This window comes from Balearica regulorum, chromosome 1, assembly GCF_011004875.1.
Source record: "Balearica regulorum gibbericeps isolate bBalReg1 chromosome 1, bBalReg1.pri, whole genome shotgun sequence".
In the NCBI taxonomy this organism is placed as follows: Eukaryota; Metazoa; Chordata; class Aves; order Gruiformes; family Gruidae; genus Balearica; species Balearica regulorum.
Window position 1 is genome coordinate 38,053,341 of NC_046184.1, and position 21,058 is coordinate 38,074,398.

The 21,058-nt window shown below is 36.5% G+C and overlaps 1 protein-coding gene across 2 annotated transcripts in view; it reads left to right on the forward strand.

Annotated features, from left to right (window-relative positions):
• LEMD3 (LEM domain containing 3) overlaps positions 1–21,058 on the forward strand; it is a 49,340-nt gene that overhangs the window by 25,947 nt on the left and 2,335 nt on the right. For both annotated transcript variants that reach the window (XM_075745857.1, XM_075745864.1), the window contains 9 exons: positions 5,655–5,722; positions 7,537–7,616; positions 7,697–7,845; positions 8,613–8,714; positions 9,756–9,858; positions 10,089–10,267; positions 17,743–17,824; positions 20,670–20,775; positions 20,877–20,955. In XM_075745857.1, coding sequence (XP_075601972.1) covers positions 5,655–5,722; positions 7,537–7,616; positions 7,697–7,845; positions 8,613–8,714; positions 9,756–9,858; positions 10,089–10,267; positions 17,743–17,824; positions 20,670–20,775; positions 20,877–20,955 — 948 coding nt within the window. The remainder of the gene's footprint in view (positions 1–5,654; positions 5,723–7,536; positions 7,617–7,696; positions 7,846–8,612; positions 8,715–9,755; positions 9,859–10,088; positions 10,268–17,742; positions 17,825–20,669; positions 20,776–20,876; positions 20,956–21,058) is intronic.

The following is a 21,058-nucleotide window of genomic DNA, read 5'->3' on the forward strand; positions in this document are numbered from 1 at the left end:
ACAGTAGAGCACTGACTTATGTGAAGTGGAAGTTCTGGGTTATGCTACTTCATTCCGTCTTTTGACAAGAAAATAGAACAGCTTGCTGTTCCCTCAGTGTGTCATCTCTCCCTCTGGTGGCAATACAGTAAACAATGTACGTGCCTGGATAGAAGGGTTTGGCACCTCAATTCTACACCTGTGAAAGAAAGGGTGTTTTATTCATTAGCTAGGGCTTACTTACGTGCACGTACACTGATAAAAATGTTTGTCTGTCTGCCTTATGAAAGGAATTTGTATGCTCCAAGATGACTGCTTTCTTCCTGAGGTCTCAAAGGTGCATTAATCTCTATTAGTCTGTTCTTGGCCAGGAGAATCTTCAGTACTTTCAACAAATACAGCTATACTTTCTAGTTAGATGATTCCCCAAACTAAAGCTGTATTGCGAGACTACGTGGTTGCTCAGCAGAGTAGCTTTCACACAGTCTGAAGAATGACCTAGTTCATCTGTACTCACACAGAACTTATCCTCAACGCCAGGTTTCTTAAGGTATGAGAGGAAGAAGTCTGCTGTCCATTTTTAATACAATATTGATGTAGACCTGGTACAGTATCTGGAAGCTGTTTAAAAGCTATAGAACAGAGAAAGCTGCTAGAGATGCAGGGTTTAAAAGTGTAGCTCTTGTACGTAGTGCACCACTTCAAAGGAGAGAGAAGAAGTAAAGGAATATAGTTTTATTAAAAATGGTGCTTTTCAGGTCTCTCTGTCACATACTTGGAAAAGTTTCTCTCATTTCACACTTGGCTATGAATCATTTGTTCATGTTATAACTATTAATATTAAAAAGGCAGGCTGGAAACTTGCAGTAGTCTGTTCTGTTAAGCTTTATTCAACATCTTGTCTAACATGAAGATGGTCACTTCAGAATTTGGTTTCTAGCCCTCTTTCTTTTATTAGACTTCCTATATTTTTACTGAGCTACTTTTTTGCCTTGTCAACTTCAATTGAAAGTTGCTTGAAGGAAGAAAAATTCAGGGTAACGGTTAATTTTATTTGACTTAATATACTATGTTCCAACTGTAGATACCTATTCTGTACTGCGGTGCTCTGATATGATGTAAAATTATTTAATTATCCTATATAAAAATAGATTGCCTTTTAATGCATCACTGTTCTCAGAATTACTAGTCTGCCCAACCTATGGTGAGTAATGCCTACCTCTCCAGAAACTAGAGGGAGAAGCAGTATCTACTTGTCCAGTTCTGAGTTGAAGTTTGTGTTCCTGTGTTCTGGTCTAATGGTTCAGCCTTTCTTCAAAGCAGCAACTTTTTATAGACAGTACATATTTCAGTGCCTAACACTTTCTCCTAAACCAAAATATGTGCTTTATTTAAATTAGACGTCCTTCAGGCATACGTTAATTACTGGATATCTTGGTCTTTCATGGAGAGACTTCAGTCGATCACATCCATTTTCAGTCAGGCTTGCAAAATGAATAACCATAACCACTGTACCCACAAGAAGCAGCCAGCTACCCATGGGTATGACCCTATTTTCTTGTATAAGAAGAATATCTGTTTAGTTAGATGTTTCTTTTGCTTGGCATTCTCCAAAGAGTGACAATCTATCAGATGTAGACAGTTTCCTTCTGAGCTCATGCGCAGCACATGTACTTGAAATGCAGGGGTGAATTAGAATTCCATGTGTAATAAGGCTTACTGATAAATCCATGACTGGAAGAAAATCTTGACAAAACACTAGATATCACTTAATATTAATTTCAAGTGTCAGCTGCTGTATATAATAGCTATCACAGGCTCTCTATTCTGTCACTCTCCTTAATCTTTAGTTCTTCAGGTAATTGATAGCGTGCTGTTTCCAACCAGTGATTTAAAGACTATTTAGCAAGTTCTGGTTCTCTGCAATGTTACTGTACTGTTGAATTTGCCTTTGGGAGATCAAGCATTCTTACTTGCTCTCACAACACTTGTTCTGCTCCTGCTTTTATTCACCTACCCACTTTAGTGTCCTGCTGCAAGTAATCTGTAAGCATGAGACCTGTTAAACAAATGTTTTATACACTTATGGGTAGACACATCAACCTGTAAGCTAGAGATCTGTGCTAAATCAGTGTGTTCCTTAAACTATTAGATTTCCACTGGATTTTGATTCTGGTACTTTGAGAATGATTTACATTGTAAAGCAAATATTTTTAAATTCTGGATATTTCTGTTAACTGTACATGCTGCAGCTCATAAATTATGCTAAATGCCCAAATGAAAGTCAGCTTCAAATATTCTAGCCTGCATGGAAAAGCAGATCTGACTTATTTTCTGTATTGAAGCAATTGTGAGAACAGACTTAAATGTTTCTTTACAACTGAGGCTTTAGTTGCTTTTTGTTAGTATTTGTAGGAGACAAACTCAACTTATGTGGCTTGCTTAAGTATACTAACATAAGCTGAAAGGTAATTTGTTATCCTTGCTGGGATGTTACTTTTTGCCTCCATACAAAGGCAAATAGAAGGGTGACTGCACTTGACATTGAAGTGATCTGTGCCCAAGGAAAGTTTCAGCGCAAAGATCCGTGTTTTCTCTAAGCTTGCAAAAGACATTTTAACAGAGGGGTGTTTTTTTTACAAAGAGCTCAGACGTATCTTGCAGCAGACCTGTATAAAGGGGGTTTTTTTGCCTCTGCTTCAGTTTTATTCCTGGATATAGGGCCTCAAATGGAACAGTTGGGAAACAGTTTTGGCTCAGACTATGGAAAGTGGGTTTCCAAGCCAAGTGGTTAATGATTGCACCAAAGTTATTCAAAGTAAGCCTTCATTTACAGAACTATTAGCTAAAGCAGTGACTGCAATGGCATATAGGAATATCCTGCTGTTTGCAGTAAAACAGAAGGTTGTCTGACTTGTGAATTGCTTAACTTTCTGCAGGCTTTTGGATTCATGAGTTTCTCAGAAGAAAGCTGTTAAATGGTTCTCAGCAATAGACGGGTTGGAATGAGAAACTGCATTTCCAACAGCTTTTTGTACAGGACTGAAACTCTAGCTCTGATTAGCTTACTCGTTTCAAGAGTAGGAGACAAGATGAAAGTGATTTTTATTCCTCCCCCCCCAGCATTGCATGAGGGTAATTTGAACTGATGGGCCTTAGACATTATCAGAGCTCAGCAGCAAAGGTGTTTTTAACTGTTAAACTTGTTCAGAGGGAATACAGTCTAAAAAAAAAAAAAAAAAAAATTTCAGAAGCAGGACTGTGAGGAAACTGTCTGCTGGTTTTCAAAGATGAGACCAGAAGCTGTGAAGTCAGTGTGTTCGCTGCATACTGCATAAACATAATTCCTGGAAGAAGGCAAATAAGATTAGAATTTAAAACTACTAAAGTATTCCAGTAGCCCCCCCTCATCTAAGGGAGCTTTTGTCCTCTTGCAAGAGGTAATACTGTGTTCTCGTTAAGATTGAAAATCTAAAATGAATCCTGAAACGTACTTTTAAGAATTCCTTTTTCACAATCTGGTCTCCTGCTTGTCTGTTTTGTTTTCTGTGTATTAACCTCTCGTGCTTTCTATTCTCTCTTATTTCATAAATAGGCTTTCCTGCTTATCTAGATAATTAAAAAAACAAACAAAAGCTCCTATGCAAAAGGGTCTCACACCCCTGCTCTCACAAGCTGTTTTGTTCAGTCAAATTGACTGATGTGCTTTTTCTGTATTAGAAAGACCCCAGGAAGACTTCAGGTGTTACAGAACAACAAAACAAACTTAAATGGATGAATATCTATCAGACTTGCTCATGTCATAAAACTTAATACCTGATTGAGATTGTACACATGGCTTCTACAGAGATGCATTTTGGGTTTGTATTTATTCCATCAGTTCTAGATTTAAAACAACATCTTTACACAAGAGATTGTATGAGTATGATATATAGTTATCCCACGTCTACTAATCTTGAAACATGAAGTCACTGATGATTACACATGTACATTTACAGGTTGTATTTTGATGCACAAAAATGCCTGAATTAGATACAAGACTAGCCCATAACTCCAGTTCTTGTGCTGACTTCAAAACTCAGAGTGTTTTTTGGCAAAGGTGGTGTCAATTTTCACCAGTGATCTCTCTAGTTTTGCTATCACAATAGACTCAGGGACTTTGAAAGTCTGAGACATTGCATGTTAATTATAAAGTGAAATAACTTTAAAGTAGTATCTTTTTTGTTCAGTGCTTGATTGAAAATATGCACATGCACACAGGCTTAGTTCCAGCAGCGCTTCCAGGCCAGATAGCGTATCAGCACTCTTAAAAAGTGTTCCTTTTTTCTCTATAACCCAACAGTAAGAGAAGAGCATCCCTGTTATGCTGATGGGCTTGCAAGGCCAAATTCACTTAAGTCTGTTGAAGTGTATTGGACAAAACTTTGCTTTAGCAGTCTGAGAAGGACTTTTGTTTCATAGAAACACTTATTTCTTTGGAACTCCCCACTGTGAATGAGACATGAAAATGCTTCTCCATAACTTGCTAATATTTCCTAATTTTTGCTCAGATTGCCTCCAATGTTCTCATTTGTGTAGGGGAATTAATACTTGAAGTTGCTCCATTGAAAGGGTTTTCCAGTGTGGAGTAATTCCAACTTTAAATAATTTGTAAGAGTATAAGCAAACATTTATATTTTGTATATGCATGAGTATCTTAAACTTTCCTAGCCTTGCTATGGCTTTGGAAATAATACAGCTTGGCGTAGATTCAGGACGGTAAGGCAGCCATAACCCCAAGGCAGTGAAGGACTGGATTTGTTGTTTCCTATTTTATTGTTCTGGCACAGTAAAATCATAGTTACAGATGCTAAGATTATTTTTTTTTTTAGAAAGATCAGGAAAAAAGTGATTTGCCACTCCCTGACACTTCTTCAGAAGTGATGGCCTAGTCATAGATAAAACTGATGTTAGACCTTTTCCTTTTCTGTGTGACTTTGTTGGTATGACTGGTGCTGTGTGGGTTTTTTTGCATGAATTGGGTACCTTAGTACAATTTCGCAAAGAAAATCAGGATGATGATGGCACGTGGCTTTGAGGACTGACTGTGCATATAATACTTTATTTCCTGACTACTTCTGCATGCTTTCCAAAATAACTAGGAGGACGGTAAAACCACTGGTTTCAGGCCATGTTGGGATTCTGTACATGTTTAAGAAGGTGATAAGTTATTACGATAACTTGAACTAATCTAAAATGTAGTAACTTCATAGTGCCTGAAATACTGTTATGGATATGTTGCAACAGGAACTAACTTGGTCTATAAAAAATATAATGCATGTTTCAGTGTAGATGGAAATTATTTGGAAGAAGTTGAGTCTGGGTACAGCAACTGTTTCACGGTAATGTCCTTTTGTTCTACTTTCAGAGTAAATACTGAAAGATACTTTCTGAGCAGTACATAAAGTCGTATTGATGTGATTTGTACATATTAGCTATGACAATCTTCAGGTTTTTTAACTTTTTCGAAGGAGAAATTTGTCCAGAGATTTTTTCCATGTATTTAGTGGAACTTGTAAGAATTATTGAGCTACTGCTGCTTTTGTAGATTGTGTTAACCGTAAGCTTGTGTTTAGGTGATTTTATAAAATGCAGTAATAAGTAGATCAAAATAAATAAAAGTTTGATTTTACCAGGGGAACATGAATGTGGCAGCTCTATTCAAAGAAATCTTACCGTCCAGGAGGCAGCTGCATATTTAAAAGTAAGCAAACAAGGTATTTTTCATTGGTTGTATGTAACATTTGTGTAAGTTACAATTTGTAAAGCCTGGTTTCATATCTAGTGTATTGACAAACCTTTGACTTAGTATTGGATGTTATTTGGAAATGTTTGGAACTGATGTCTTCATGCTACTTTTGATTTTTTTTTTTTTAAATTTGGGGAGGTAGTGAGGTTTTAGGGGAGAGGGACAGTGAAAGAAACTTGCTTAATTGCAATTAAAGTGTAGATAGTGCTTAACTAGCATGCAGGTTTTTTCCCTTTTAGTTGAATCACCAGGGCATAATTTGAATTGATGGAGATAGTTGACCAACACAAAAATTGTAAATTTATGAAATTTAAATCTCTAGAAGCTTCTCCAGAAATCAGTATACTATGTTTTGAGACAGTAAAAAAGGATACTGTCTTCCTTTCTTTGGGAGGAGAGGCTTATGAGTGGATCTGTGCAGCAGGCCTGACAGGCAGCAGCTGTATGGAGACACCATTCATTGATGCTTTAAATAGAAATGGTCAAAAAAGGCTTTTTTGTTAATTTGATAGGTGTGCAGTATTATGAAATTCCACTCTGCTGTCATTCCCCTGCCTTACTCCCCAAATAAAAGATGACTCTTGCCTTGTCTTGACAGCTGAAGGGTTTATTTTAGCCCACGTTGGTGTACCCTTCAGTGGAAAACTACTTGAAGCTTTTAAAAGGCTGAGAGAATAAGATTTCTTTGATTGCATGGGGGGCAGTTGAGCTGATGTGACTTTTAATATACAAATTGTAGAAATTTTACATTTTGTCAAATGTGTTTACATAGCAGACAAAAAGTGGCAAGGTTAAGAGCATCCTGAGGAAACTGCTAACACTGGTTTATGATTTGGCAATGATACTCTATATCTGTTAAAATCACTGTTTTGTGGGAATACATTGGAAAAACTTAGGTTGATGCCAGATAGCGGATGGTCTTATCTATTGTGCTGCAAGAATGACAGTTGTTATCATAACAGCTGTTCTAGCTCTGATAAGCTCAAATTTCATATGAAAATTTGTCACTTTGTACAAAAGTCTCATTTAACTCTGCAGTTCCTCATTTTGGGAGTATAAATATAACTCCTTTGCAGAATTTCAGTGTCGAGTGGTAAAACTTTAATGTTTTACTCTCAAAGTGGAAATAAAACAGTTACTGGGTTTTTATTAGTATTTTAGTAAGTGCTTATCCTTTAATTCTAGGCCAGTTAAATTATGTAAGGTTCAAAAGAAAGACTGAGATAAATCTTTTTGGAGAGCATAATTTCAAATACTATAGTAATTTCTACTTCTGCTTTTCTTTTTCTGCAAAAGAACATGCAAGGTGAACTATGGAGACAGCCTTAGCTCAGATAGCAGTGAATGTTCTCCTATGATAGTTGATACCAACTAATTTTTAAAAAGTCAATTTCTGTGTAGTAATACCAGTTCTTGAACTACAAACACCAGACTATTTGCAGAACATCAGTTAAAATTGATTTTCATCAAGCTGCTTTAAAAAAAACCCAAAAGACCTGAGCTGCTTTTGTAGGACCTACTGTCAGATGGGTTTATATCTAGTTTGAGTTTTACTCTTGAAGTAGATGTTCAATGAGCACCGCCTAGTGGCTGAATATTTTTTCTTGCTGTAGGTTAGAATTGTTAGTAAAACAGCAAATGGGGCTTGACTTTTCGAAGTCCTTAATTTAAGGAGTGCTAGTAAGTCTGACAGCTGCTCATAGCATGTATAGATTCACTTTGTATAGTAAACAATGATGAAATAACTCATTAATATTTGTCTTTGGCAGAATTTAGATCCAGAATATGAAAGTGTACTTAACACAGCATTACAATGGATCTTGAGTAGTGGGGAAGATGTTGGCATAAAGTAAGTGATCTTTATTTCTTAACTTAATTTCTTTTAGCAGAATTTATCCTTTTTCATAAACCCTGTATATTTTTGAATAGGTGTCTCAGCAATGACCCTAACGAGATGGATGTCACTAATGTGACAGACGTGAAGTATCTGGAATCCACTAGTCCAAAGATGTCTTTCAGGTGTCGTTTTCGCCGTGCGTTTGTTAATGTAACTCACAGATTATCAATATTGCTTTTGGGTAAGTTAATTTAAAAAAAAAAATCAAACGTTGTTATAACTTGTGTTTATGTAAGTGCATGGGGAAATGTAACCAGCATATTTAGAGAAAATTTTTATTCAACCGTAAAACTTGGGAGTTCCTATCAGTGTCTTGATTACAATGCAATTTGCTTTGCACTTCTGTTGCACCACTGTATTTTCACATTGGTTGCTATCATCTGCTGCTGTAGTCAGCTGAACGTATTCCTTCGTTGGGAACTCTGTCTTTCTCCCTGCCAAGCAATACCTTGTGGCTTTCAAAAATTCCAGGATGAACTGATTTGTAAAAGCAAAATGCTTGGTAAAAAGACATGATAGCCTAATCTAAAGTATGTGACTTGTCTATGAATTAGTGAATATTATGCATTTTTAAATCTTAACGTATTCTGAATTGTCAGTTTATGTGACTTTTGATTTGACTTGAATTTTTCCCAATATAATTGTTTTACTATTTTTCTTCACAAATGGGTAAAATTTCAAACCACAGTCATGGGATACCAGGCTATTGTTAAAACAATAAAAAGTTTTTTCTAAAGGTAACTGCTCTTCAAAGTTTAAGTGTTTGTGTTGCTGTGTAAGTAAAATACAAGACATTGACAGTGAGTATAGAGTGTTTCACTAGCTTTGAAATTTAAAGTACTTCAAAATACTAGATAGTTCAGCCAACTTCTGAAGTATGGGCTCTAAACTTGGTTAAACAACCAATGTTCTAATACTGTTTAAAGAGTATTCTACATCTTAATGCAGGTATAGCAATGGTTTGGGGAGTCTTGCACTACATGAAATACCGTTGGGCAAAAGAGGAAGAAGAAACGAGGCAGATGTATGATATGGTGGTAAAAATCATAGGTATGGCTTCTTGAGTCACATTTGATGTATCTGTAACAGCTCTGTCTAAGCTTTCAAATTACTGTCTGTCTAAGCTTTCAAATTACTGGCATTAGTTCGGTTATGTTTTCTGCTGTTAGAGTTCTTGGTCAAATGTGTGTGGGGGGGTTTTTTTGTTGTTTGGTTTTTGGTTTTTTTTTTTTTTTTTTTAAAAAACACCCACATCATCCTTTAAACCTAATCAAAGCTTTTGGTATAAAAATTGTTGTTTGTGAATTACATCAACATGGCCATAATAAATTCCCATTTGACTTGGTGGTATTTTATCTTACTATTGAAAACAAATATAAATGCAATGTTTGTTGCAGCACAAGTATGGTGACATGTTGCTTTCTGTATCTGTTTTTTCGGGTATCTTCAGATAGAATATTCACTCTTAAAATGTGTGTTAGCTCTCAATTCCATCCTTAATGGCTTTTCATAGAAAAAGCAGCTTTTTAGTTACTCTGAGCAGAAATTGTTACTAAAATAGAATGCATAATTGAGTTCTGAAATTCTTCCTTTCTGCTTGAAGCAACAGTGTTTTCAGTAGTTTGTGTTTATAGTTTTAAGCTGGTTTGGGCTGCATTTTTACTTGAGTTGTCTTACTACTTCACCTATGGCAATCATCATAAATACAGAAGGAGTAGACATATTGGAGCTGTTCTCCTGTTCCTATATCTTTGTTTGCAAATCAAGTTTTCTTGGGGTGCGGGGAAGACACTTCATTTTCAGAGGTGGCTGTCTTTGCTAACACTTAAAAGTACCAATCAAGAGTAACTGGCAAGAACTCTTTTCCTTTATTTCAGAGTTATTTGGGGTACTTGGAGGCACTGTGTATGGTTAGACTTCTTGATTTGCCCTCAGCATCGTTAGGAGGAAAAATGCTTCAAAATGCCAAAACCACCTTAACTACTGAAATTGGGAGGGGTCTTCAGAGTAGCTGTTCATTGCCAGAATTGGTATTTTTCTTAATGTCTACATGAACTACGTAGTTACCAGTTTTTCTTATGGTGTCCTCAGATGTTCTAAGAAGTCACAGCGAGGCATGTTCTGAAAATAAAGACTTGCAGCCTTACATGCCTATTTTACATGTGCGTGATTCTTTAATACCACCTCAGGACAGGTATGTTCTCACTAAAAGTACTGAATTTCCTTACATGTAAATAAGGAAAAAATAGTAAAAATTGGTCAGTTTAACTTAGTTAATTTCAGTAGGTTGCATAGTGTAATATTTTTGGAGATGCTTATTAACACAGGTGGGGGAAAAAGGTACTGGATTTTTCTTATATGCTGGATGTCTGCTATGGAGGTTGTTATAATGCTAACTTTGTAATTCTTGCTTCAATTTTTAAGGAAGAAAATGAGGAAAGTCTGGAATAGAGCAGTTGACTTTCTTGCAGCAAATGAATCCAGAGTTCGCACAGAGACACGAAGGATAGGTGGTGCCGAGTTCTTGGTTTGGAAATGGATGCAACCTTCTGCAGCATGTGACAAAATTTTAGTAATACCATCAAAAGTATGGCAAGGCCAAGGTATTGAAGTTCAGTTATATTTTGCAAATACATTTTTTAAAAAATTTCTGCATCTAACTTCTAAATGGTTTTGTCGCTTGAACATGAAAGACTTGTTTTGTCTCACACCTTTAAGTATTGTTATGAACTGTCAGTGCTAGTTCTCTATCTTGTTGTTCAGTAGACTTGTTCTGTGTATTCAACATCTGCTTGTTTTCAAGCAAAATAAGTTTTTCTGTTATAGCTACTGTAGGAATACAGCAGAAAGCATATAGCCAAAATGAGTTGCTTGTTCCTTTTCATAAATTAAAAAACAAAACAAAAACTCTTCAGTTGGTCAAATTCTGACATGCCTTGTACTTATTGGAACTAATGTAATTAGTTGTATCTGACAGCAGGTAAATCAGAGCTTGTAGACTTGAGTTTCCTACTGTTATCAGTTGGATACCTAAAGACAGAGTTTGGAGGAAGAGATGTTTGTTTATTTTTATATGGAAACTGCTGGGAGAAAAGGCTTCTCAATCAGCAGAACATGAATTTTTGCACGTCTCCTAGTAGTGCTTGCTTTCTGTCATAAATGTTTTTCTACACTGTGCACTTGTATTTCAAGCTCTGTTGTGCAGCAAAGCCTTTGTTTTAAGAGGCGGCTGTTGTCGTACATGGGTTTTTTTGCAGTGGTCTGTCACTTTTCAACTTTATCATGGAACCAAGTGACAGGAATCCAGTGGGCTTGCAGTTATCTGTCTGCAGTGGTCATCTTTTCCTAATTCTTTTTCTTTCTGCCTTTCTTCATGTTAAACTTCAGGTTTTGGGGTGGGGATTTTTCGGTCAGTGAAAAACTGAAGCTATAAGACTTATTCTGGGTTGCAATTAAAACAAAAAGTCACTTCTATCAGTGTCTGGAGTGTGAAGGTAAAATGAAATCTTAATTGCCAATTGTTTTAACTGTTGTGACTCTTTTAAAGAGTCTGTCTTGCCTTATGTTGTTCTGTAATGCTGTACTATCTGTTCAGTGGGACTGAAATAAATGTTGTGCAGAATCCTAGTTTATAAACTTAACGGCTTATTTTGATGGTGAGGGAGTAGTTGCTTCTCCAGTTTTTAGTTCAACTTTTAAACTGTTATCAAGGTTGTATTATGCATTACTTCTATGGCATTGAACTAGATGCTGAAAAAAGCCTAGTTAAAAAACAAACAGACTTTCTGCCCTTCTTAGTCCCACTTAAACAAAATAAAAATTCCCACTGGCAAGCAGCTGTACTCTCATCTATGTTCTTCTGGAGTATGCTAAATTTGGTCTTAGTTTAACTAATGCAAGTAGTAATAGGCTTTCTTCTTTTGCTTTTTACTGGTATACATTTTTATTTCTAAGAAACAATGTTTTTATTGTTTCCTATAAAAGAGGGTACAGTTTAAAGTAGTTCCTTCCAATGTGATTATTTCCTTTCCAAAGACAGAAAGAGCTTCTTTGTGGCCTGGAACATTTATGCTGTGGCAGGCTTGATCACCCAAATTAAAGTACTTCTAACATTCTGGTTTTGTTCCAGGCCACTTGCATGCTTTTGTAAGTTCTGTGTATGCTTTCAGCCCTTGGGTCTTAAAATTTGCTTTTCTGTAAGTTCAAAGCTAAAACCGAACAATTCTCTCTGTCAACTTGAAAAGCCAAATATTTTGAGACACTTGCAGACACATGACATTATCTGCTGAGGGTCTTAATAGTCTTGGGACCCATTTCTTGCTTGTCTATGCTAACGTTGTGTTGGGATATCATTATGTTCTTCTCAAAGTTGTGCTACTGGTTTTAGCATTACGTTTCTCATTTGAAATCATTCATTGGCAGGGAGGGCTACTTTTTAAAAATACTTTGTAAATACTACTGCAGGCTTGAGGTTCTGCAGTCATTGTCTTGCAGTAGTAGTAGTAACATGGCATTCTGTGACAACTGTATTGCATGATTTCAGTTTCTCAAAATTTTAGTAAGATGTGAATAGTAACTTTATTACAGGAGTTGCAGAGCCTTTTCTTTCTATGACATTGTCCCTTAGGGATGCACAAGTGCTTTAGGTGCAGTGCAGAAATGGTGGGTTTTGTCAATAGCTGTCTGTTCCATCTCTGTAATACTGTCATGATCGATTTTCAAACTCTTAAATTGAACATAGCTTCTGTAGGCTATGTATATTATAAAGCTGATCCTTCTACGCAGTTTATTGTTCAATACAGGCACTCCAGTTCTGGAATTCCTCATTTACTACTCATTTACTCTCAGTTTTTCTTGTCCTGTTTGATTGCAATATTAATCACTCCATAACATTCTGCCCTGTTTTAGAAATTGGACTGGATTTTCCTCATTTGGAAGACTTTTCAGTGTGTGATAGCTCAGGTGCTGCTTTGCTACATGGAATATACATTCAAGACATTCAACAGTTCTTTCCAAAACTTCCTAGAAAGACAGCTAGTGTAGTAGCTACTGTTAGGTGCCATCTGGATTTGAGCATCTGATTTCTACTTTAGCATATTGTGAATGTGGACAGATTAACTTTATCTCTCAGCAGAGGCTTTTAACTGTATGTTGCCTAGAGTATGTACTTCAGAATCTATGCTTTGTATTGAATAGGATTAAGATCTATCCTGTTTCAGTTGTTTTAATAGCAGTTTTCCTAGTTTTCTTGTTATGTTTGTAGCTCAGCAAAGATCTTTGAAGAACTGAAATTGCATACTTTGGCTCTAACAGAAGGGCATGGAAATAGGAGTGGTTGAAATCACATAGGTCGTTTGGACTCTGTCTAAGTTGGTAGTCAGCAGGCAAAGGCAATCTTCAAGTAGAGAGGCTCTTCCTACTTTACGTTCCTTGTTTTCATATGAAAGACTGTTGGAAATAGTTCCATTACGTAAGTCTCATACTTCTTGCACAGCTGTTTCTTTCCTGATGTTAGGAATTCTATATTATGTGTCACTTCCTTCACTTTTGGAAGTGTAAATCAACTGGAATTAAATTCATCCTACAGTTTTGATGTTTGAATATAGAAGTTCATAAATCTGCTCTTCAAGACTGCTAGGTCCTGAACAAACTCAGTACATCTAAAATCAGAATAAATTCTTGGGTTTGAATCTTGTGAATAAATATCATGTCACAATTTATTTTTTTTAACCTTCTGAGATCTGGTAGTGCTCTGTAGCAGAGCACAATACCAATTGAAGAAAGCCTCTTGACCCGTCTGTGTACTAAGATACTAGTTGATGATAGCATGCATTTTAAATATAGAACCTGTAGCACCCATGAAGATCTAGGCTCTACTGTCTGTTAGCATCTAGAGTTCAAGCATCGTTGTAGCATTCTGTCGAGTCCTTCAGGATGCAGCCTGTGTTTTGACAAACAACTTGAGATTTATTTTTTTTTTCTTGGTCAGAATAAAGTCTGGTGTATTTCCTTTGAAATATTATCTATCCAGTAGATACTTCCCTTTTGGGTTTTTTGACAGATGTAAGCTCATTGTAGGATGATGGACAAATGAGTGATGTTTTAAAAACAGTTGACAAGAAAATTGTCAATTGAAAAACAATCTTGATCATGCTAAAGTGTAATTTAACTAAATTGACGGAGGAAAAAATAGTATTTGTAGTGTGTTCAGTTTGCATTTGAAAGAACAGATACTATTGTCCTATCATGCCTTTGATAACTGGAACCCTAACGAAAAATAGGTAGTCACAGCTCCAGTGTAGCTAAGCTACGATCAATAGCTAAAGTTCCTTGACAGCTCTAGAGATGAGATAAAGAGGTTCTCTGAAGTACCACATCTAGGGTGATATTTCATCCTGCAGTGTGGAAGATAACCTGTTACCTTGTGTGAATGACACCCCTCCTCCCCAGCTTGTGAGAATATAATCCTTCTCCACATTTAAAAAAACCCAGAGCGCTCTATTCTTAACTATTGCAAGACAACTGTGGATTTTATGCTTGTAAAATGCTGTATCTATCCCATGTTGGTCTTCTATAGCTGAACTTAACTGTATTAAACCCCAAGTCAACCACACGCTCCTCTCTTAATAACATTTAGTAGTATTTTGATTTCAGTATCTTTCCTGTTTAGTGAAGAACCTCATGTTGTGTGAAAGTGCATAACTTCAACATTTTCAACTGTTTTACATTTTTGTTCTTGCCTTTGATAAAAAGGCTTAGTATTTAATAAATTAGTGATCTGTGGTTTAACCTGAATAAATCTGCTCTTCAGAAACATGGTTACCTATATTTGATGCAAGTCTTGGACCTTATAAAGTGGATCAAATCAACATCTAAAGATCTGTTGGGCTGCCTTATAACCCATGGTGGTGATACTGGGGAATCCCTTTAGCAGTAATACAGTTGTAATTCAAGAGGTATAGAAAGCTGTACTACAATTTCTTAGATGTGGCTCTTGCACAGACTTCAAAATGAACTTCTTCCATCATAGACATGCTCTCCAGCCACAGTGATATAGAGGTTGTGAAAAGCATGTGCTTCTAGCTGCTGCTGTTCTTTGAATCTGGAATGATACAGTCATAGTCAGTTTAAGGTAATAAACCAGAGTACATTATGATTGAAATGCAAAGTAGCTTCCTGTTCTTGAAGGTGCTTACTAGTCCCCAAGGGGAATTTATGAAAGTCCTAAAAATTTTCTTGTCAGTGAATTACTGCACAAAGTTGTGCTTCTGCTTTTCTATATCATCTCCACCTTTTTACCCTCATCTTGTAAGTCTTACTGTTGAGACCTATTTAGGAAAAGAAATGGCAGGTGAGGTGCTTAGTTAATTATGGTGTAGCTTAGACTGATGTCCCACAAGAATGTCTGCATATGCCCTTGTTGTGAGGAGAATATTTTGTATGCTTCACACCAGTGTAAATTTTCAAATGACCAGTACTGTAATCTGAATAGGTTTGTTGCTTAAACTTACTCTTTTGGGGGCGCGGTGGGGGGGAGAGAATTAATTGTTACAGAAGGTCAAGAGACATCTGTTAACTATGTTGTTTTGAATTTTGCTGTGTAGGCACAGCATTATTTTTAACTTGCCTGTATCTTCCCTAGCCTCCCCTTTTGGTCCAATTTCTGGTATACATTTTAATACTTATTACTGTGCTAGCATTAATTTTGTACCTCACTGATTTCTGGGGCCACTTTTTTTCTTATACGTAAAAAGTTCCATCTTAAGTTGTAAAACTTTCTTTTAGTTTATGATGACTTTTGAAACATTTTTGAGAAAAAGCAGAATTCATCTTTATTTTTCTATGTTGCACTGCCCTGGGCACACTTGCTCTATTAGTATGACATTACATTAAGTTGGTAGCAGATTAGTTTTGTGCGGGTGCTGTTCTCTGGCTGAAGTAATCTCTGCAAGCACCTGAGGTCTTCCAATCAAAAGGACATCGAGATTATTAGAAATTGGAGCAGACAAAGCTTGAATTTTATAGGTATCTATGCTAAAGCGTGACTCCCCCATTTAGTTAATTTTGCATAGCTCAGTGGTGTAGCTACTGCCTTAAATAACAATGTGGGTTTTTTCTGAGTTCGTGAACAGCTTGCAGAAATGTTGATCCTCTGGGCCTAGGGTCTCTGTAAATAACCTCACCATTCTTTTTATCCTTGGATTAAAACCATGTGCTGAATAAACCTAGCTATTGACAATCAGCACATAATTTCCTCAACCCCACACCTTTTCAGGTCCAGGTCCATGACTAGGCCACCCCAGATCACCTTCTCCAGTATGGTATGGTGCCCCAGTGTACAATATGCTGGTGACATTTTACACACACCCCCCCTTGATTTGCTGGAGCCAACCTACGTGAGTAAGGTAAGTCCATTTATTTTTCAATGTTGCTTAGTTCTGTAAAGTTTTTATTGTATACCCTATGTATAATTTTTAATAAAGGGCAAAAAAACTTTACAAAACCATGTGCTATTGAAAAAGGACTTGTCCTTAAAGTATAGACAGCTCAGAGATAGATGCAATGTCACCAGTATATTTAGAAATCTATTCCCAAAGGAAAAAAAACCCAGACAATTGTTACAGGTGTTGGTGACTTGGACTATGTGCGTGTATATTCTAATAAGAACACTTTAGTTATTTGGGGAGCTTATGGTAGGTTCTATATGAGATTTGGAGGCCAATCTTTCTAATTTCTAGTTGGTAATTGTATTTTTTTTTTGTCTCAAATTTACATAAGGAGCAAGTTTGTCTATGCCATATCTGCAGGCAGTGAATTTTCTCTTAGTTAGTGCTTGTCTCACATGCAGTGTCTTCCACATGACTGAACTTCTTCTACGTGACAGGGTTTTTGTTATGGTGATATACAGAAGAGCAGCAGTGTTTGTGCATTTTGGATATACTTGCAAGATTTTATTTTAAAAGGTCAGCAGTAAGGAGCACAGACCTGTAGTGTCATCTGCCCAAAACTCAGACTTCTAACACTTGGAACCAAACATCTTGAATCTGTCAAACTTCTTGAAAGCAAGGATTGCTAAGGAGAAGCATTAGCATCAGTTTGGAACATCATTTTGTCTTGTTGAGGTTTTTAATCTTATGTTTAAACTCTTGAATCTACTTATCTCAAGTCTTCAAAATAAAACTTCCTTCAAACCCTGCACATTGTTTTACCATGTTATCTCCTTCATTTCTGTTGCTGCTTTGTTGGCCCTTCTCAAGGCATGGAACTGCCTTATCTGAATCTGAAGGGCTCCTTTCTTCCTTCTCTCATGGTGCAGTCTTCTGTTGCTACTCCCAGAAGTAGAACTTGTGAAATTTAGCGAAGTTAATAGTTATTTTAGAACTTCAGAATGTACTTCATGGGATTGTTCAACTTTGAAAGAGTTACTCTGTTATTTTTAATTTCCATTGTTCTTCTTACATCTGTTTTATCTTCTTGTGCATTTCATTTCAGATTTTTTGCAAGTGTCTGATCATGTTTGTAGAGCATCTAGGGTTACAACAGCTCCATCCTTGCAGAGTGCTCCTTGACAGTTGTTACTGCAGTAGAGATGTAATAACCTATCTAAGCATCTCTTTATTTCTTAGTTAGATGGACAGTAAATTGCCCCAAAAGTGGAAGAAATGAAAATTCATCAGGCAGTTAAAACTGGTTAACCTGTAGCTCCAAAAACTTGCTCCAGACGTCAAGAATATGTCTTTTCATGGAGATGTAACGCACATACTTTCGCTTCAAGTAATGGTATTTTTTTTAAAATATCCTGAATTCTTTCCATATACTGTGGCCTGAATATAAAACAGTACATCATCTTTTTAAATGTAGAAGTCGTAAATCTAAAAAATTCAGTTAACTATGGTACATTTTCTTCAGTGCAGTAGAAGACTGTGGGGAACTTAATTTGCTTGAAGCTTTTCCATATTGAAGGAAAAATACTCTTTTGAGTAAAACCAGAAAGGTATTTATGTATAAAGTTGACACTTGTTAGCTAGATGGTATTATGCCTGTCAATAAATACTATTAAATTTATTTTTCTTTGTAGCATTTCATCTAGATAGAAGAAATTCACCACCAAACAGCTTGACACCATGTCTAAAGATTCGCAATATGTTTGATCCAGTTATGTAAGTAAAACCAGTTATCTATCTGTATTTCTGTATCCTTTTGGAAGGGTCCATTTCTTTCCTCTGACAGGGATTTGGAAGAAGTGAGTAAACATGAATACCTTAAAAGAAACAAATGGATTGTACCAAAAAAAAAAAGTTCCTCTTAACATGTGTTGGAAGACATAAATAATCTTACTGTCTGTCTTCTGTCCTTGTCTTGCTTTGTGTCTTTGGGCCACTTCTTGAAGAGTGTGGCACTTATTCAAACTACTTGAAGCAATGACTGATCTTTCTCCATTAATTAATTTTGTAAATGTTCAATTACATCAGCTGACAGAGGAGACTCATGTGGCCTAACAGACTGTAAGTTTCTGAAGTATTGTGAAGTATTCAGTGGTTTTTCAGTATTGACCCAGTCTATGCCCAGCATGTGCATTAAAAAACCCCAACATTTATAGAGTAGGAGTTTTTATATTTTGACACTTCTTTAGTGTCTATGTCCAGTCAGCTATTTGAACAGTGCAACTTCTAATACCTTCACTTTTTTTAGCTCTTTTCTTTTGGAAGTTGACCTAGCTCTGTTACTGGACTGCTGGATTATAGTCCTAGTGGGATACTTCATCCAATTCCATATTGCACACCCTAGCCTATTACTCTTCCATGAGCTGTCTTGCAGAGGACTGCTGCTTAAGGAAGTACTTTTTCTCATACCCCTGGAGTAATCTTAAAAAAAAAAAAACCACACAAAAAAACACACCACCACCAAACAAAAACCCCTCAGTGCAAGACAAACTACTTTATTCAGCTGCTTGTATCAAAAGAGGAAGGAGGTTTACATTCTTGTCCCAGATCTGAAAGGGATGAATGCCTTCTCTAACCACCTGAAACACAGAATGTACCAGTGTATGTGATTAATTAGCAAATACTTTTTTGACATTTGCCATGGGTACAAGGTACGTTTAACAAAATTAGTTTTTAGCTGCTCTTTAAATCAAGCTATTGTATACTAACAATATGCCAGTAGCTAGTAAAAGCAGCCACACGTAATACAGGTCTCTTCTCTTGACCTGAGAATCATCTGGGGAACATACCAGTTAATTTATATTTATCAATGCTAACAGAGTAAATAATTATCTTTATACTGCCAAAAGTCAGAAAACTTAGCTGGACACTGTGAACCCTCAGACCATAGCAGCAGACTTAAACTTGGGTGTATGTTCTAGGCATTTACTATGCCAGACACAAACCGTTTTTTTTAAATATCAGTCTGTTTTAGTGCTTCTGCATCTACCACTACATAAAAAGAATGGTTCATAACACATGGGTAGCGTTCCTGCAAGACTCAGATTGACAACTAATGGAATATACATGCACAGCATCAGGGAAGGGCAAGTTATTTCCTTTGGAGCCCATTTCATCATGGCAAGTCCAAGTTAGGTGATAATTCATGACATTTTGTGGCCTAGACCTGCAGAACACAAAAAGCAGACTAGACTGAGAATGCACTTCTGCTTGATTTGCAAACAGGAAATGAGCCCTTGGGAGTAATGCAGTGACTTTGGTATTTGGGAGGAATACCACAAACCAGCAGAACAGATGATTGCCTACTTTTAACAATATGGTCTCTTCTTGTGGTAGCTGGCTTTCTGCTGATGACAGCATGCTTCTCAAGAAAATCAGGACACAAGTCCTGGGCTGGGAGGGAATACACTGAAGTCAAGGTTTTATAGAATCATAGAAAAGTTTGGGTTGGAGAGGACCTTTAAAGGTCCTGGCTTTTGCAACTTGGAATTACTTTATTTCCCTAACAGCCTGAGCACAGCATGTTCTTTAGAAAATATTGTTGTTTATAGTGTTAGAGAAGGGGAAGGAGCCTTGTATATTCCTTTCATTTTGAGCTATTTAATAAAAAGAAAATGCTTTTTTTTTTTCTTCTTATCTAAGTAGGGTGCATCTTCTCCAAAATTTCACAGGGTTTTAAATTGTAGGCGTTTTCCACTGTAAAGTCTCTCTCCTAGTAGGACCTTCATTTGGATCTTCTTTGCACCCTTGTGTCCCTCTGCCACTTTTGTTTGCTTGTTCATGTATGTTCTCCCTGTGTAATGGGCATCAACTGGAAAGTCTGATCCTCTAACTAGTCAAGGTCAAATGACAGAAACAAATCCAATGTTCCACGTTGTTAGAGTCCCTCAAGTGTTGTGTTAGTGTCCTGCTCAACAGATTTAAGTAACATCTCTGACCAGTTAACTTCCCTATGTACATTTCATCCCCCCACCACCGTTTTTTATGAATAAGGAGGTAGATCAACTATTTCAAGAATTCTGGCCTTATGTAGAGAAAACTCTTTCAAACTACCCAGAGCTCTTAATAGTATTATTGAAAGAGTAGGTTCATTGTTTTTTATGTAAAGACTATTTAATCAGGCTTAAAGGTGTATTAAAGCTGTTGAAATTGTTTTCCCTCTGCTTAGATTTATTAGGATCAGATAACTTCCTGCAGTACCTTCACAAAAATACATAGACTTCTGTCTTGTCTAATGATGTACCTAAGGCTCATCAATCTGTGACAAGAAAATGTTTTGTGAAAAGCCCCCAAAACTGGAATCTAATTTTAATAACTTCTATTTCTGGAGCTAGATTGGCATGCGCTATCCTTTTGATGTTTAGGGTTGAATTGTCTTAAGTGGACCATAGGACCCAATTTACTGAATATTCAATAGCTAAAGTACTAAATCTGTCCCAAAGACATTTAACAGAAAGTGATAACAAGTTACAGAGAAACCAAATTCAGTGAGGAAGGATGAGATTGTTGTCAATGTTTAAAAAAATTATGTGCTTCATTAAATCTTTCATTGTTTGCATAGGGAAATAGGTGATCACTGGCATCTAGCAATTCAAGAAGCAATCTTGGAGAAATGCAGTGATAATGATGGAATTGTTCATATTGCTGTTGACAAAAATTCACGTGAGGTGAGTATCTTTCCAGCAACATCTTAATGCTTTGTTTATCCTTGTCTGTTGGACTTTAAAATAAACAAACAAACAAACCAACCCTCTCTTTCTTAATGCAGGGTTGTGTGTATGTCAAGTGTCTCTCTCCAGAGTATGCTGGAAAGGCTTTCAAGGCATTACATGGCTCTTGGTTTGATGGTAAGGAATGGGGGTTTATAACAAAACACAGGTAGAAATGAAAGAAGATGGGTGCAGTTCTTTTAAATGGTGAAGGGTTTTAATATCTAAAGTACTGAGCTGT